The 17462-nt window shown below is 37.5% G+C and overlaps 2 protein-coding genes across 8 annotated transcripts in view; one reads left to right on the top strand and one right to left on the bottom strand.

The window, feature by feature from the left end:
• OFD1 (OFD1 centriole and centriolar satellite protein) overlaps positions 1 to 2392 on the top strand; it is a 33300-nt gene extending 30908 nt beyond the window's left edge. For 2 of the 5 annotated variants that reach the window (XM_025165875.2, XM_015887854.3), the window contains 2 exons: positions 1073 to 1134; positions 1616 to 2392. In XM_025165875.2, the coding sequence (XP_025021643.1) occupies positions 1073 to 1134; positions 1616 to 1667 (114 nt within the window). In that variant the 3' untranslated portion in view covers positions 1668 to 2392. The remainder of the gene's footprint in view (positions 1 to 1072; positions 1135 to 1615) is intronic. The other 3 variants (XM_025165873.2, XM_025165874.2, XM_088144925.1) reach the window with 2 other exon arrangements.
• Positions 2393 to 6136: 3744 nt separating this feature from the next.
• GPM6B (glycoprotein M6B) overlaps positions 6137 to 17462 on the bottom strand; it is a 115031-nt gene continuing 103705 nt past the window's right edge. For 2 of the 3 annotated variants that reach the window (XM_088144923.1, XM_088144922.1), the window contains exons 3-7: positions 15790 to 15946; positions 12501 to 12669; positions 10466 to 10539; positions 8959 to 9024; positions 6137 to 6914 (exon numbers count right to left, since the gene is read on the bottom strand). In XM_088144923.1, the coding sequence (XP_088001049.1) occupies positions 6765 to 6914; positions 8959 to 9024; positions 10466 to 10539; positions 12501 to 12669; positions 15790 to 15946 (616 nt within the window). In that variant the 3' untranslated portion in view covers positions 6137 to 6764. Of the gene's footprint in view, positions 8236 to 8958; positions 9025 to 10465; positions 10540 to 12500; positions 12670 to 15789; positions 15947 to 17462 lie in introns of all 3 variants that reach the window. The other variant, XM_088144924.1, reaches the window with a different exon arrangement.

Genomic DNA, 17462 nt, shown 5'->3' with positions numbered 1-17462 from the left:
GTATATCGCTCTCACCAAAGAGTTATTGATTTTAACATATTAGCATATACATCCTTTACCTACTTCTTATCTAGTTTGCCTCATTTCACTAAGGCTTAATTTGATTTGTTCAATTTTAGCTTAGGTGGTGAGCACATAAGGTCAATAATATAAGAGATTACAATTCTAACGGTAAATTCAGTTCTGAAGCTCCTGTTGCATGCTATTTTTAATGCTTTTTTAAAAGCATGTCCAAGTGTCACTGGAGATGAATGAAGAGATTCAAAATTTCATTTAGTTCCTTACCTCTTCCAGCTGTCTCTTGCAGTGGCCATTCCATGTAATAATATCAAGCTAGAACTGAAAGAGTTCTTTTTCATCTTTGCTTTGTCATCTTTTGCATCATATCTGTTGGATGGTAAAGAATTGTGGTAGGGATTTGCCTGGCTGTAAATACTTAGGTTTAAGCAGGTGTAGTTAACTGATAGTTATTAGTTTGCTTGCTCCATGTATTTTTTTTCTCTCAGATCTTTTCAAGCTTTAAAATTAAACAAAAAATTGATAGCTGGCAAGCTATATTTATTTATTCCTAGGAATATTTCTCTGGGCCTTACTGAAAGAGTAATAAGCATTCTTAGAAAATAAAAATGCTGGGTGACTGCAATCCAGTTCTGTACACAAAATGCACCCCCACCCGCCCTCCATTCAGAAAAAAAGAGAAAAAAAAAACGGGGGTGGTAGAGATAATCTCTGGCTGCTCAACAGTGTTCTGACAAATGGATGTATTGTTGCTGATCATGCCTACCACAGTAGTCATTTTGTGATAGTGCCACAACTTTCAGTTTGTGATTTTTTTTAACAATAAAAACAATGACTTTTTTACAGTCTCTATTAACCACCATTGCAGTTTAATACATAAATAATAAATAATCCTACTCTCAAAACTCTCTTTATCCCACTGGTTCCCAGAAATTGTCTGAGCTGCAATGTAGAACACTAATTTAATGTTTGAAACACTCCCGCTTCATAGGGATGTCTCGGGGGCTCCTGAAACACTTGCAGTCCTAGTTAACAACTCTCTTCTTTCTGTCAGAAGGCTGAGAAAGAAGCAGTTGAAATACCATCTGAGGGACTAGGCAGTGAAAGGGAAGACAGGTATGTATCATTTTCATTTTTTCCTCGTCTGGGTTATATACAGATACTGAGACAATCTAAGTTCCGTAGCTGGTAGGACAGAAGAGAGGTTGGGGGCAGAGAACTGCAAGGCTTGCTTATTCTCCTCCCCCCCACCCCCTGCAGCTTCTTGTGCCTTCCAGAGATTTGCTTCTGAGGATTGTAGAACTCTCCAGATATATCAGAAGGTGGTGCTAGAGCAAACATTAGCTTGCATAATTTCCTCTTCCATCATGAGGAGCTTCCACTGGATCGCAGTCTTTTCCATTTGCAGCACTCAGGTTGTTAGGCAAAAGATGCTACCTTGCTCAGCAGGTCATCCCTTTTCTTTGGTTATCTAGTACTTAAGGCCCCAAGGCTTCTCAGTAAAGGAGCAGTGGGTCGAGGAAAGCAGATGGGGGTCACAAAAGTGTAAGTTTCTCTGTAGCCACTGTGTCTGAAATTATCATTTTTTTCCCCCTAGCTTTAGTGCTGCAGACATTCTCCATGAAGGACCTGATGACAATTTTTGGTGAAAATGAGGAGGTGGTAACCAGAAAAAGAAATGTGCTTGATATGGAAGAAAAATCCTTGGGCAGTAAGGAGAATGATTTTGCAGAGCCTTAAATATTTACATCTGTAAAATAATTAATGAAGAAATAATATATCTGTATACATTGCTGCCTGTTAGTAATAATTACAATACTCAGGCTTTCAAAGAACAGTTCTTTACAAAATGTTGCTTTTGTGAACAACTAGTTTAATCTGTTCTATTGTGTAGAGTGGATAGAAGGAGTTGTCTTAAATGAAATCAATTTGCCATTTTTAAAAAATATGTTTTGTCACAATCACTACAGAAAATTGAAAATTTCTCAGTTTCAGTGTATCTGAATTATACTGTTCTATAACTTATATTGCAGACTTCATAATTAGTGAGTTACAGCTCTTTGTAGCCCAAAGCTCCAAAACACCACTGACATTAAGAAATTAAATCTGCATCTTTGCATGGAATGCATTTGAAAATTTTTCATTTCTTGAATAGTAATTGTACTTAGAAATAAGTGAAACACTTTTGGAAATAGAAACAGCCATATTTTATATGCTCTCGATTCATATCTTGTACCAAGGTTTTTAAAATAGGGGGATCTGGGCGTCATACAAATTTAATAAATAAATATATAAATTACAATTATACAGGTAAACTTCTCTTTTAAAAAGTGTTTGTGATTATGATACCTTACTATTAAAGTATAGTATTTAAACCAAATTATTCATGGTGATTTTTCTTCAAGCTATTTAGGGGAAGATCAGAAATGACTAACATAAAATAATGTTTTGTAATTTTAATAGAGAACTAGGATGCGGCTTTCTGAACCTAAAAAACAAAATAAAGGTGTCGTAGATTTTTCAGGCTGTAAACTTGTGGCTGCTGGAAGAGATTCCCAAAGATCAGAAAGATGTGCCGTCACCTTTTCCATAGCTGGAGAAGGAGATTGATTGGTGCACAGAAACTTCCTTAGTGTGGACTCCTTGATACTTCCAGTATCAGTAAAGGAAAGAAGGGAACGAAGAGAGAGGAAAGACTTGTGATTATCAGCTCTGAACCATCCGATTCCCCTAACGTGTCCAAACCAACCTTACGCCTCCTAGAACAAATATAAAATCTTTTTTGTGATCAGTGGAGGGAACTTGTTGTAAGGAGGGAAATAGCCCAGGAGGCGGCAAAATGAAACAACCTTGATTCCTTTTGCCCTTTTCTGTATTGGATGTAATGGATTTCTAATCTTGCCTTGTTCTTCATGGTAGGATTGTGAAAATCATCATGGGCATGAGTCAATGAAGGCCTGGCAAATTAAGTTCAAATGGTGAACTGGAGTGATAGTTTAGAATTATATTGAAATATTTTATTGCCTAAAATTTTGCTAAAATCAGGTTTAATGGCACAGGATATTATAGTCTCCCAAAGTTCTATTCCTGTATTTTTGCTTTTAGTGGGAAACAAAACAACTTACCTCTAAAATGTCTTATAAAAACAGAATGAATTGAACTCAGGTTAATCCAGCAGCTGTGGTGGTTCCAGGAGCTAGAGTGGGGATAGTGAGAATTTGTCCCTACTCCCAGAAGTGAGAGACTTGGAGAGAGTGTGGGAAGTGAGAGGAGACTTTGGAATGGGGGAGTTGGAGGGAATCCATTGGTCCATCCACTAAGAGTAAATTAGCAGCTGTGCTGGGTACTCTGTCAAACTTTGAAATACGGAGGTGATAAAAGTGCTTGACAAGATTGCCCCAGAATGGCTTCTCCATATGCACTGATCCAGGCACATCTCTTGGTTTATCAAGGAGTTCCTAAAATGAGGCGCCTGAAGAGACATCACCAGTGATGTCAAAAAAAGAGTAAATATGACACGACATGGATATGAGCTCAGATCTGAGCCTACCTATGATGGTAAGAGTTGCAAAGTGTCAGAACCTCTACACACTTAACTGCACCTGTGGAATGCTATTTGGCAGCAATATTCAAGGTTACTCATTCCCTGTTGGGGACTATTGGCTTAGAAGATCCACCTGTAGACTACTGTGACCTTTGCAGGCCTTCCTAGACATTTGCAGACAAAATTGTTCACATTTGCTCTAAGTTGGACACTGGATGAACAGTCTCATGAGATGCCAGGCATAAAGTCTTGAAAGATCACCCAGGATACCTTTGAGTCTCTGAAACCCAAGGAATGTGGACAGAATTCTCTGTGGATGAGCATCATGTGTAAGCTTGATATGTCACTCATAACTGATATAAGCTGCCAGATGGGATGGATTCCAGGTGTAGCGAATGGATCTTTGAGGAAGGAATTGATTCTACCATACCACCCATGGAAGAGATGTGGTGCAGTTTCCCCCCCCCAAAAAAAACCCTTGACCCAGCTGTTCTAGATAACTATCATCCTATCTCCAATCTTTCCTTTCTAGGTAAGGCTATAGTCAGCTGGTTAATGACACAATGAAGATTGCTTTGCTTTAGTTATAGAGGAGGTAGTGGGGTGGCAAGTACAAAGTGCTCTGGATAAAGCAGATTATATGAATCTCATCCAGTCCCGATCTGGCTAGAGCGTAAGATGGAAACTGCATTAGTCACTCTTGTAGACAACCTGCGGTTGGGCCTTGGATGGGGGTTGCGCACCCCTCCTTGTCCTGATAGATCTCTCAAAAGCATTCAGTAGTATTGGGAATATTATAATTTTGGGCCATCTACAAGGGTTGGAGACTGGGGGCACTGTTTTACTGTTCCTTCCTGACTGGGCAGTTTCAGTTGATAGTGGGGAAATTGCAGTTGAGCCCTTGGATGTTTCGGTGTGGGGTTGTTCTGGGGCTTCTTTAATAGTTACCTGAAGCTGTTGAGACAGGTCACCTGTCAGTGTGGGGTGTGGTGCTAATCATTATAAAAATCTTTGTGGCTAGGGTCCTCTTCACCTCTGGGACTGCCTACTGCAAGTAGAATCTCCTCTATGAAGTTTGGGATCTGGAGGCAGTGTATTGCAGTGGTTCCACTCTAGTCAGTGATGAGGGAGGAGAGGTCAACCAAATTCAATTCTGCTTTAGAATAACTATATGAAAATGATTAGAGAGATCATTTGTGAATTTGGGGAACGTTATTAGCATGTTAATGATATATAGCTTTACATCTCCACTGTAGACTGAAATAGAAATGTAGAAATAAGTCTTGTCCCAGTGTCTGAAGGCTGATGGGCCCTTGATGGGACAAAACAGTCTGAAGTTGAGCCTATGTAAATTGTTACAATATATAAATAAAGTAAAATCAATTAATAAGATACAAATATGTATAGCTACATGGAAAGGCTCATCTTTCTATTTATGCTAGCTCTCCAACTGTTCAATACATGCAAACTTATAATTGTGTGCTAACCCAGTATCAGAAGGAATGATAGTCTACAGTCACAACTTACTGGTTCTTAAAATAAGCATACACAAATACTGGTTCTATTATCTACAAATATTTATTTGTAACACTTGGATATAACTACAGGAAGCCCTTGGCACTGATATAAAATATTGATTCACGGTTAGGTTACAAAAATTTATACATAGCAAAATTGAATACTTTTTACATAAAAAAATTAGACTACTTAAACAAAACTTCAAAAAACTCCCAGTAACAGCTACAAAGAATTAGAAAAGAATTAGGCTTTAAGACATTGTCTGTTACCTTTATGCAAACACTGGACTAGAAAGAACATCACCTGCATTGCTGTAGAAACTTGTTTCCTTCATGCAACAGGTAAAAACAAACACTAAGCTATTTCTTATCTGCTTTATATAGATTTTGCTTCTTTAAAAAGAAAGTCAGCTTTAGGCATGTAACGAACTTAAATGCAAGGTAATACCTGATTTCATTTTCCATACCAATATTTTTTGTCCAACCTTGTACTTTCAACACATGTCTTTTATGTTCTAAAGGAGCATTCCTATTCAGCACACATTCAAAACATGGATGTATGACTTAATCTTTCACCAATTTAAAACTCACTGATGCATTTTATTTTTCTTCAACATTTATGTTTTTTTTAAAAAATAGCACACCAAAAACCATCATCACTAGTAAGCTAGCACTGAAATTTCTGAAAATGCTAGAAGGCAGATATTAAGGGAGACAGTTTGAAATGGCACCCTCTATTTTCTGAACATCAAGATTTTTCATAAGAGAAAACAATTACAGCCTATTGGATTGAGCACCAAAATTGAGGTGAGTATCGACCTGTAATCTGAATGGCTAAAGGTTTTTAAGTTCTACAAAATATCATCTGTTCACTTGAAACAATTAAATTACTGACCACGGGGTAATATTTTCTGCTTTGATAAAATTGAGACAGGATAATGATTTCCAGCTGCTGTATAAATGCTCAAAGACATTTATAGAAAATAAACATTAAGGCAAAGCTGACATTTATTTTCAGAGAAGGGAATCATTATACTGATTACAGGGTTTGGGTCTATTTTATTAAACAATTAAAAAAAAAAACTTCTCTGGGGCAATAGCACCCAGCTTACTCTGATAAGTGCAGTAGAACAAGAGAGGCTCATTGCAGCTTTGTTGAAAAGGGAGTGTCTCCAAAAAAACAAAACCAAAAACACGTCTGGCATTTAATGTGCAAGGTCCAGTTTTAATTTTGACAGGAACTGAATGTTGATTTATAATGTTCTGAAACTGTATCAAATCAGCAAAATTACAAGTATTCAGAATAAAAGAAATATCTAGTCAAATACTAGAATCTGAGTTACTTACACCTGTGCAATTATATACAGCCTTTTAAAATCTTCTAGACATCACAGGGCTGGATAATACCAACTCTGGTACCCTGCTTAGGAACAATAATAATTATAATGTTATGATTGCCAAGAGAAATCCATAAAGGTGTTTAAGTTGGCAACCTTTGTTTTAAAGTGGCCTAGAATGACATGCCCTCCCTCCACCCCCAGTTCCAAATTCAGTGCTAAAAGGAATGAAGGATATTCTCTGCAAATTTTTCCTATGGATATGGCCCAGGAGTGCTTGGACAATATATCTGCTCGATGATTTGTCAGAGCTACAAAATTCTTCTGAAAAAAGACTCTGGCAAACGTTTATGTGTAAGAATTGAGTTGCTCTTTGGATCGAGACTGGATATCCTGAAGTTCCTGCTCTTCTTTTGCTTTGATATCCTGGTAAGCCTGCATTTTGCTTGCATCCTTTAAGTAGGCCCAGTTAGAGGATAGTATCATGAGGAAGTGGATCTGGAAGAGAAGGGTGAGCATGATGGCTAGTGAGTATGTCAAGAGGCAAAGCTGGCAGCTAGTAAGATTAATACAAAGTTATTCTACAAAATTAAATATTAAAAATAGGCAAGAAAGTTTATTTCTAAAGGTATGTAGAATGCTGCATGCTGAACAAAGGAGCAGCTGGCAAAAAGTTAGGAAGGAATAGGAAGAAAAACAATGTGAAAGAACAGAAACAGAAAAGCTGTGAGAACATTGTGCATGTTTACATGCTGACTCCTCCCAGGCAACTCAAATTTGTGATGGTTCTTCCCATCCCCATCCCCTGCCGCCTAAATGAAAGCAAACTGTACAGTTGACCACTTGCTTATGTTCCACTGTATTTGCTGGGGCAAACAGAATTAGATAATGATTAAAAGTGTGTATTTTGTGTGCTGAATAGTCAATAATTGCACCATGGAAATGATCAGGTAAGAGATGAGTTACCAAAATAATGCCTCTGTCAGAGAAACGGATGGTTTGCTATTTTTCATAGGTGAAAAATCCACAAAACATTAACGTAAATAAGACATGCTACAGATGAAGAACTGCGTAGGCTTTGTTTCTGACTGGGAAATGAGTGGATATATTGTTTGAATGAAATGCTAAACTGGTAAACAAGTATTCTTCTGGTGTTTAGTTGTGTCAGAGCAATTGACCAGTAAAAGACCTCTTCACGGGGCTATAGCTTTGAAGCAGAGACTGGTTTTATTTTATATAGCTGAGATAAGAGATAGTTGTGTGGGACTTGAGAACAGTACTTTGTCAACAATCTAGTAAGTCTAGACATTGGGTGTTATCAAGAAGCAAGCTCATATTTTGTGTGTTATCTACTGTAAAACATGTTTTATTGTTTTTTCAGATTAGTGAACAGTAGTGATAGAATAACTTACTGTATTACAGACCTTAATTGACTCAAACATTGTTTCACAAATGATTGTTAGAAAAAAAAAGATAGTGTGATGTTAAATGAAAGCCCTTCTTCCTTTAAAAGGATGATTTACAACATCACTTAAGATTGTGTTCTCTCATAGGATAGAAAATAGCCAGACCTCACCCACACTGTTATTCATATACAAGAAATAATTTGTATTAATCTAAAATGCTTAAAGATGCTTACTGAAGCTATTTACAATTTACTGTAACAAACTTTAAAAATCTAGACTCTTAGTCTAGGGTGTCAGTGGCATTTTAAGCTACATAATGCAGCTTATTCAATTTAGAATTTAGTGCAGCAGTCTTCCCGACTCTTAAACTTCAAAACAGCAAAGTTATATGTAGTAGCCATCATGTAGATCAGCTGGTGGAAGAGAACAAAATACAGCAGATAAGACACAATAATTTCTTCAGGCCTTTTTGGCAATTAGATTTGTGTTAGATCACAATGAAGACTGTCAGACTTCAATTTAATCAAACTTAATGGCAGAAACGTCTGGTAACTTCCCCCACCCTTCACTTTGGCTAGATGAGGGGCACTTTGCTGCAGGATAACAGTCACTGCATTTGACTAACAAATTAAAAGCTGATCACTGCAAGAACTCCTTGATGAATCTCACTGGTACTTCCTCTACATCTACTATGGATGGTTAAAGTAGGCTAATTTACTTTGCCTCAGTAAAGTTTCTTGCACCAGAACAGATATAACTTTAAAAGGAAGGAGAGAAGATTATTAATTAAAACTACTTCCAAACATGAGGAACATTCTGAAGTGTCCTAATGTTTAATTGGCTATTACCAGCATACTTCTATCAGGAAATGCCTTATTTGGACCATGCAAGAGGATGGCATTAAATAACATAACGAAGACCCACCACAACAAACCCCAGCAACAATAAAGCTTACTGCTTATATCAAGCTCTCTTGGTAAAAAATAAACACTTCCCTGCTATTTGGAGTATCCTGAGAAAGCTACAGCCAGACGCCAACAAACACAGAGTATGACTTGGTTTCGGTTAAATAATGTGGTTTTATCTGACAAGGGATTTTAGTTATTTTAGAAGTGAAAAAATATAATGGTACCCACCAGGGCTATAACAGTAGCACCAGCTCCAGCACAGGCCACAATGAACAGGTGATAAGACAAATAGAACTATAAGAATAAAATGAAAGACAGTTTCAGGACAGAAGTACCAAATGATCAAGTCTTAATACAGTCCTTAGAACCTAGCTGGCAATCTCATTCCATGCGCTAGTGTGGAAAAAAAAAAGTGTAATGCAACTATTGACTGCTTCTCCTCATATGCGAATCCTTGCTTATACTAATTTTTCCTTAGGAATATTACAGTACTGTAAGCCATTCCCAAGATACTTCTGTGACTCAGACTAAAGATGCTACGTAGGATCCTTGAGGGGGACGTGGTGGCGCAGTGGCTTAATGACGCTGAAAGTTGCCGGCCAGAAATGGTCGATGCTTCAGCGGTTCGAGTCCAGTCTTTGCGTTAACAGGGTGAGCTCCTGTTTCCTCCCCAGTTCCTGTCAACCCAACAGTTCGAAAACTCACGTGAGTAGATAAATGGGTACTCTCACTCCAGTGGGAGGAAAAATGCTGGTGGCGCCTTGCAAAAGGAGTCAGGAGCAGTTGCCGGTAAGCGCGAAACCACGCTCGCCTGAAAAGGGCGCAAAGCAACGGAAACCCCGCCTCCTGCGCTCGCCAGCTGGGCTCTGCTCTAGGAAGGAGGCTCTGGCAAACCACTTCCGAAACACCTTGCCTTGAAAACTGCAAGGACTCGTCCAAGTAGTCACTGCAGAGTCGGTAACGACTGAGCGCAGATTAAAAAAAAAAAAAGGATCCCTGAAAGCATTTGAGCACCAGGAGACCATTTTCACTAATATACTTGTTACAAACTTTCTAGAATACATTCTATTATAATATTGCCGTAATTGAAGGAGATTTCTAACAATATAGAAAGAAACTTCATCAATAAGTTACCCATCTTTGTATAATCAGTGCCTGCCCACTGTAAGCAACTGCTGAAACCCATCTGAAACCCACCCGTTCTGGATGGGATTCGTTTTCTGACAGTCTTAGCTGGCTGTTACGGTCATATTTGATGCTATCATAGGGATTCTGTCTTAACACTATAAGGTAAACCTAGCCAATTTGCCTACAATATGCACGTGTTTGTTTTTAAAATGAAACATAGTCAAGGGCTGGCATTTGCAGGAGGACTATTTCTATATAGGCCAATGTTGTCCAAACTTGACCACTTTAAGATGAGTGGACTTCAACTCCCAGAATTCCCCAGCCAGCATGGCATGGCTGGCTGGGGAATTCTGGGAGTTGAAGTCCACTCATCTTAAAGTGGCCAAGTTTGGACACCACTGCTATATAATAGGCTGTATTCCTAACGTTCACAATACTGTACTATGAGTCCTTGCTTGTTCTCCATAGACTAGTTTAGTCTAGCAATAGGGATATGGGCAGCTCTCTCAAGAGTGGCGTGTTGTTCCTTCTGGATTAATTAATTTTTAGACAGGTGACTGATAAAGTTATCAAAATAGGAAAGAGAACAATGAAGCGCTTCCTTTACCTCAGGTGTGCTGCACATATTAGCTAAGGTCGATCCGCATGCCTTACCAGGGACAGCATTCCAAGGGATGATCCCTGAAGTTAAATACCAAAGAAAGCACCCTTAATGTTGTTCGTTAACACCGTTTCCCTTCCTGAAATTCCATTTTCACCCACCTACATGCAAATTGTGTTACTTTATCATTCACCCACACATTGACCGATCTAGTCTGGAACTGGCATTAGTAAGTATCCATTTGCTGAGCCTGTGTTCTCCTTCTGCGTTCAGAACAGGTTCTCCTTGCCAAGATGCGTTCTCAGATCCAGGATTCCCATATGGCAGACAAAAGGTTGTTTTAGTCACGGAGGACACTATCATATGCTGTGCTTGTTGCCTATATTCATTAGGTAAAGGAACTGCTTTCCAGGATTTGCCTCAGTTTAGGGAGTGGATGTTGTAACTACGGTCAGAACAGTCCGACCCAGACTTAGCTCTTTTTTCATCCATGTGAGTTGCTCTATTGCACCCAAATCTCTGCTTCTGTTTTTTACCACCCATCCTTGTAAGTGCCCATTTTCTTCCCTTCATTCCTGTGTTTAACCAACATTTGCAGCATAATGTAACATCAAAACTCTCAGTGTTATACAAGGGTAAATTTTTACCATTATTTGTGCCTTTGTATCTCTTTTTAGGAGATTGTATGATTGTGACTGCGTGAATGTAAGCAATTTAGATATTTATTCTAAAATTTCTTAAGGGTCCATAATAGCCATACAATATGCAACAGGTACAAACCTGAATTGAAGTCCCAAATGATAATGGTTTCTTTGCTTGTTTAAAAAGGACTTTATCCAGAGGTGGGGAATCAGTTGTCTACCATTCCCAGCATCCTTCACTACTAGTCACATTGGCTAGAACTGCAGGAATCATAATTTGGTAAATTATGGGGAGTCACGGTTCTCACTCCTTATCTTAATCACTTGATAGGATTTGCAGTTTTTTGTATGGAAAACATATTGATTTCTCTTGATTGTTTAGTTTGAATTATTTTGTAGGGATACAAAACGGGTTATCCTTTTGTGCAGGTCATATTTTATTTCCATATCCATTTTTGTATAAGGGGATTTTCACCTTTGTGCTACTTATGATGTTATCATTTATAAACTATATTCACATGTTATTTTTTAGAACTCATAGTGCAATTGTAAGTGCAACAGTTAATTATTTTTCCCCGTACCCTCTCTTTCTGGAAAATGATAATATCAGCCTCATTCCAAAGACTTGGATCACCATCCAACACTGGAGTAAAAATATATCTCTCACTTAATACAATATCTAAAATAAAATCAACATTGTTCTTTTATAAACATGAGAAAAATATATTTTCAAAAGAAGCTTCTCATGGTGGCAAACAGGCGCTCAATAAGATATTGTAGAAATATAGACTGGACGCCACAAAAACAGAACTTTAATCCTCTGGCTCTCCTTTCTGCGCAGGTTTATAATTGTTCTGGCCATCGTTTTTACTACATTACAGGATTTGACAATAAGAAAACACTAATTATACTAAGCTCTCCATTCTGTGCATAAAACATCAGACTTGTTGTCAACCTTTTACTTCTGCCTTTACTGACCAGTTAATAAGTAGATTCATTTCAAAATGAGAGAACAGGGTAAAAGTTATTTGTATAAGTGCACAGCATCATGCATGATTCAAAGTATTATGGAATGTTTTAATGAGGGATACTGGCTTGAAGTGTTTCCTAGTGATTTGGTAATGATGTCAGATCTGTTAAACGGTTGATATTGCTTACTGTTTTATGATTAAACCAGATACAGTAATAGTATAGAATCAATTTAGATAAGAGACTTGCTAGTTAAACTGAATGAATCTGGAAGGAAGTCAATGTAATCTACATTAATTAGAAAATCAATAACATGTTCAGAAAATCCACACATGGTTGCTTCTCAGTTCATCTCGTAAGGATAAGACAATTCCTCTTGGAGGCAGGACAAGTAAAGAGGATAAAATATTTAATCAGATTAAAATAAGTACCATACTGCCGGATATCCACGCAGATCTGGTCTGCTGAAGTCATATTTGCTGAGAGTGATCTGATGACTTCACAAGTTGACCACATGTTGTAGAACATAAAGACTGGCACAGCAGAGAAGCCGAAAACACCCAGCCAGGCCACCCCAAGAATGTAAGTGAGGAAAACAAACTGTGAAGAAATAGACATGTTTTACACAGAACTCTTCATTTATAGTGAATTTCAGTTAGAGGAAGGTGGCACTTTTTGAGATTCCATGTGACCCGGACTTCTCTTTCTATAAGCACCTTCCATGCCCAACAAAACTGCAATAGTGTTTAAAAATATCTTCCTATCAAAACAGTCTGGCTTTCTAAATTGTCTTAATCATTATAATTTCAGCTTGAAAGTCAATAAAATATACTGAGGAATTAGTTACAGGAGCAAGTTTTCATTACGAGCAGAAAATGTTCATTATGCTTACCATTTAAAGATACAAATACACTCATTAGAGGCAGCTTTTATTATGGAAGTGAAAAAATGAATTAATTATTAAGGATATTAGGAAAGGAAATACCTTGGATAAACTTCACACAATATATTGAGAGCTAAGTATAGATGTTATTGTTCATATTAATGTTTACTTTTATTAGCATAATTATATGCATGGGAAAATTAATTGCTTAAACCTCAATACTGAGGTTTTGTGCGTGTGCAGATTCATTTATGATCATAGACCAATAAACACAAATACAGGATTTAAAATACAGGCCCCCTCCCCAAACTGAAACAATTAATAATATGGCTTCTGCAGGCTATAGCTAGTACAAGAAACTTGGCAACCTTTGTTAGGTCTTGCAGAAGAAGATTGTAATTTATTAATCAGAAAGACAACTAAGCTTTCTAATAATTGGATTTATGAGTGCCGGACACCATGGGTGGTACAATGGGTAGTTAGCAATACATGGATTACTGACTCTGCATCTGAGCAGAAACACATATTGTTGTTGTGCGGGAGACTAGTATATTATAGTGTCCATAATAGTGTGTCAATTTGAGCTAAAGTAAAAAAAAAAAAATTCTGCGTGAAATATTCAGGTTGTTATAGAGGTAGCAAGGAATCATCCACAGAGAACCTGCAGTTGTGTCATCATAGGGATGGATAATTTTGGCCCTGTCATTTTGTAGATCTAAATCCCAAATTCTCTGTTTGAGTTTGGTAAGGCTTGATCTGAGCCAAGAGACAATATTGCCTGGAGTAAGATGCCACAATACGTCAGAGATGAGGAAACCTATCCAATAGGGTGGTGATCCAGAGACTCACCTCAAAGGATTTGTTTCAGTGAAACCAAGCCAGCTAGAAAAGCTCTAGCCAAACGGGCATTTGAAGTTAGGCATGAGATGCGGAGTATGGCTTTCAGAAACTCAGATTGAACAGCTTCTAAAGTAGGGGAATCCTTATAAACACAGAGTTGTACCCCATATAACAAGTCCAGGATCTTTGCTTCATACAATTTTATTGCTGCAGGAATGTAATTATTGCCATGATGACTAGCATAATTTAAGACTGCATTAGAAACTTTTGAGCTCTAGTAGAAAGTTGGAAGGTTGGAAGTCTTTATATACCTGAATATAAACACCATACTTTTAAAATACTCACCAAAAGGAATATCAACAGACAGGAATGCCCTGGAACCACTCCTATGAGTCAGACTTTTTATCATCAAACTATATTTTACAGCTGGCTCAAGTCGTACTCGCTATTCAGAATAATAACATAAACACTCACAGATGGGACTTCTGTAAAAAAGCCATGCTTTAAGACTGCTACTATGCATTCCAGCCTCTCAAGTAGATTTAGTAGCTATGAAGTAGCTCCCAAGCTCAGGGGATACTTGGAGGATTCTACTGAAGTTTAATTCTCCCACAATTTCATCAGGGTTAATGAGGATGAGACATTATGTGACATCCTTTCAAATTTACCCCAATTGGGTCTTTAAAGATCTGACAATCCAACCTTTAACACCCTTTTTTGAATCTGGGCTTACTGCCAAGAGCAAAACTCTTGACCCTGATTTCTAAGAGCCCTACAGCTCTATCTATGGACCCCAATTTTTCCAATAAAGAGCCTGATAAGATCTCTGATCTACATTTCTACTCTAATGATAATATAGATCCTCCTTCCAGCAACTTATTAAGTCAGCATAGCACATGAGCTAGATGGTCTATCGACCACTGTTTTGATTTATTATTGGGCAGCTAACTGCAGCAAGATTATTGTATGCAAAAAGTTGGAAAAGCAATGAAATACCTACTATGGAATATTAGATTATTAAATTAACAACTGAACTTGCAGAAATGGTGAAGCTGACCAGTCTGGTCAGAGCAAAAAAATGACAACGACCTTTTGAAAGAGTGGAAACCTTATATGGACTTTTCGTTGAAAGAAGAAAAGATTAAATTGATGTTTTCTGGATTTGGGGATTAAAAAGGGCCAAAGAGGATGGGGGAAAAATAAGATGATAATTAATAAAAAGAAGGGCAGAAGGCATAATTGAATGTATTTCACTGCTTTCATGAAAAGAGAACAAAACAGAAAAAAGGTACAAATACAAAATATTACAAATAGATAATAATTCAGCCTAATTTTTAAACACATTAAACAATGTCCATAAAAAATAATAGCGATCTGTCTTTCAATTGCATCAACAGAGAGCCAGCTCATAAGCAGAAAGCAAACATATCAGTGGCCCTCCTATCTCTTTGATTACCAGAGATTAAGTAGCTTCAGCTTTAAAATCTGGTAGAAAAATGAACTGGATCAATAAGAGATCCTAAAGTAATCATAAAACTAGCCTGTCAAAACTAGAATTAACCTTTCCATGATTTTTTCTCCAGAACCTAGGATAACTCTTCTAACAGCACAAAAAATAAAATTCTACATTTTAAAATCAAACTTGAGAATTTAGCATTTGTAGGCCATTAAAAAAAAAAAAAAAGCCTTCCAAATTATATTTCATAATACTTGGAACCTCAAGAAGGAAATTACAAGAAAATTGAAATGAACAAGGATGTAGGATGTATCAAATGGTAAAATACATATCTGAACTTAACACTTTCTGTTGCTTTTTAGAATGAAGGATACTCTGAATCCAGTATCTCTGAATACAGACTTGTGAACAGCCGTTCCATGCTAAGTGCAAAACGTTATTTTGGCAATGGACCAGTTGTGTATTATTGATGAAATTTAATTTGACACCTGAAAGCTCCAGCTATTACCAAAGGAAGTGATTTATGCTAAAACATACTCACCATTCCACTGATGCAACGACCACAGATTGTTGTTTTGAATTCACCATGCAGCTCCTTCACAGCGCTTGTGGTATAAAAACCCTCCGCTAGCAGAATAATTCCATACAAGAAAAAAAATGATGCAATTCCATAGATCACATATTGCATTAGTTTTATTCTGAAAAGGAAATAAGTCAGGCACTTAAATTATGTCTTTTATCATCATATCGAGAATAGAACAAATGACAAGTGGCTAGAATGAACATCTTAGTGTGTGTGTTTGTGTGTGTGTGTGTGTGTGTGAGAGAGAGAGAGAGAGAGGTAGTCCTTGGTTAATGACCATTCATTCAGCGACCCTTCAAAGTTACAGCGGCACTGAATGAGACTTACAGCTAGAAGGTATGGCTGTCACAGTGTCCCACAGTCACATGACTGCAATTCAGGTGCTTGGCAACCAGCTTGCAATTATGATGGTCGCAGCATCCTGCAGTCACATGATTGCCATTTGCAACCTTCACTGTCAGCTTCCAACAAGCAAAGTCAATGGGGAAGCCAGCAGGAGGTCACAAATGGCGACTACATGACGTTGCACTTAACGATGTCACTTAGCGATGGAGTTCCCAGTCCCAATTACCATCATTAACCAAGGACTACCTGTATGTGTAAATGCACACACACACACACACAAATAAAATCAAAGTATCAATGGCCTCCAAAACCTCAACAATATGTATTCTTACATTGACAGTAATATTTCTATGAAATTTGGCTGAACTAGCATGTACATACAGTATGACAGGGACCCTAGATCATTAGGCATAGGAAAGGAAACTGGACTAGGTACCTTCCGACCCTTCCATTTTTTATTCCATGATTGCTTGCTACATCAGAAGCATCTGGTAACATATTCATTTGACTTCAGAAATCCTGGAATGTTGAATTCCACTTTGATCAAAGAGATGGAAATTTAGCATTTTTGATGGAAATTAAACATTTTTCCTATATTCAACTTCAAAGGCCAAATTCAGGCCTCTTAAAAAAGTTGCATACATGCATTTTTATTTACAATAAAAGACCACTGACATATTTATAAAACACTGCTAAACTTTAATGAGAGCTCATCCCGTCCAAGACATCACGTTGAATGATCTGCTATCATCTTGTCACAGCAACTAACAAAAGTTGGCTACCCTGAGAATTATGCAATACTTTATATCCCAAAAGACCAGAATGATATAAAATTCACCCACTCTGCTCAGGTAATCGTATAGCACAGGGCTAATGTATTTTAAACACAAATCCTTATAGAAAGGACAGTATAGTAAAACATGTGTTGTTACCATTTTCCTGGATTTATATAAGTAGATTCTCTTGTCCAGGGGAATTTCCGAGTATTTACGTTTTAAAAATGTAGAAGGAAGGAGATTATATCTGGCCCTAAAGAACTCTCTTTGTAGCTTTGGAAAGGCTGATTGAGGTTGAATAGTTTGTTCCCAAGTGGAAATTTAACCCAACCCACATTGCTCTGTGAACTACATTTTGATGTTATGTATCTTTGACTCTTTGCAGGAGACTCTGATTAGCCTGGTTGTAGCCTGGAGAGGTAAAAAAAAAAAACTCGGCCAATTTGATGACAGCTTCTTATTGATTTTGGCCTTCCACCTTGATAAATGTTTATCTGACAAAAACTTAAG

This window comes from Python bivittatus, unplaced genomic scaffold (assembly GCF_059951505.1).
Source record: "Python bivittatus isolate LINGU-HERP-01145 unplaced genomic scaffold, Pbiv_v1 ctg000350_np1212, whole genome shotgun sequence".
Classification (NCBI taxonomy): Eukaryota; Metazoa; Chordata; class Lepidosauria; order Squamata; family Pythonidae; genus Python; species Python bivittatus.
Note: the sequence above shows the minus strand (reverse complement) of the source record. Positions and strands in the feature narration are given on the sequence as shown.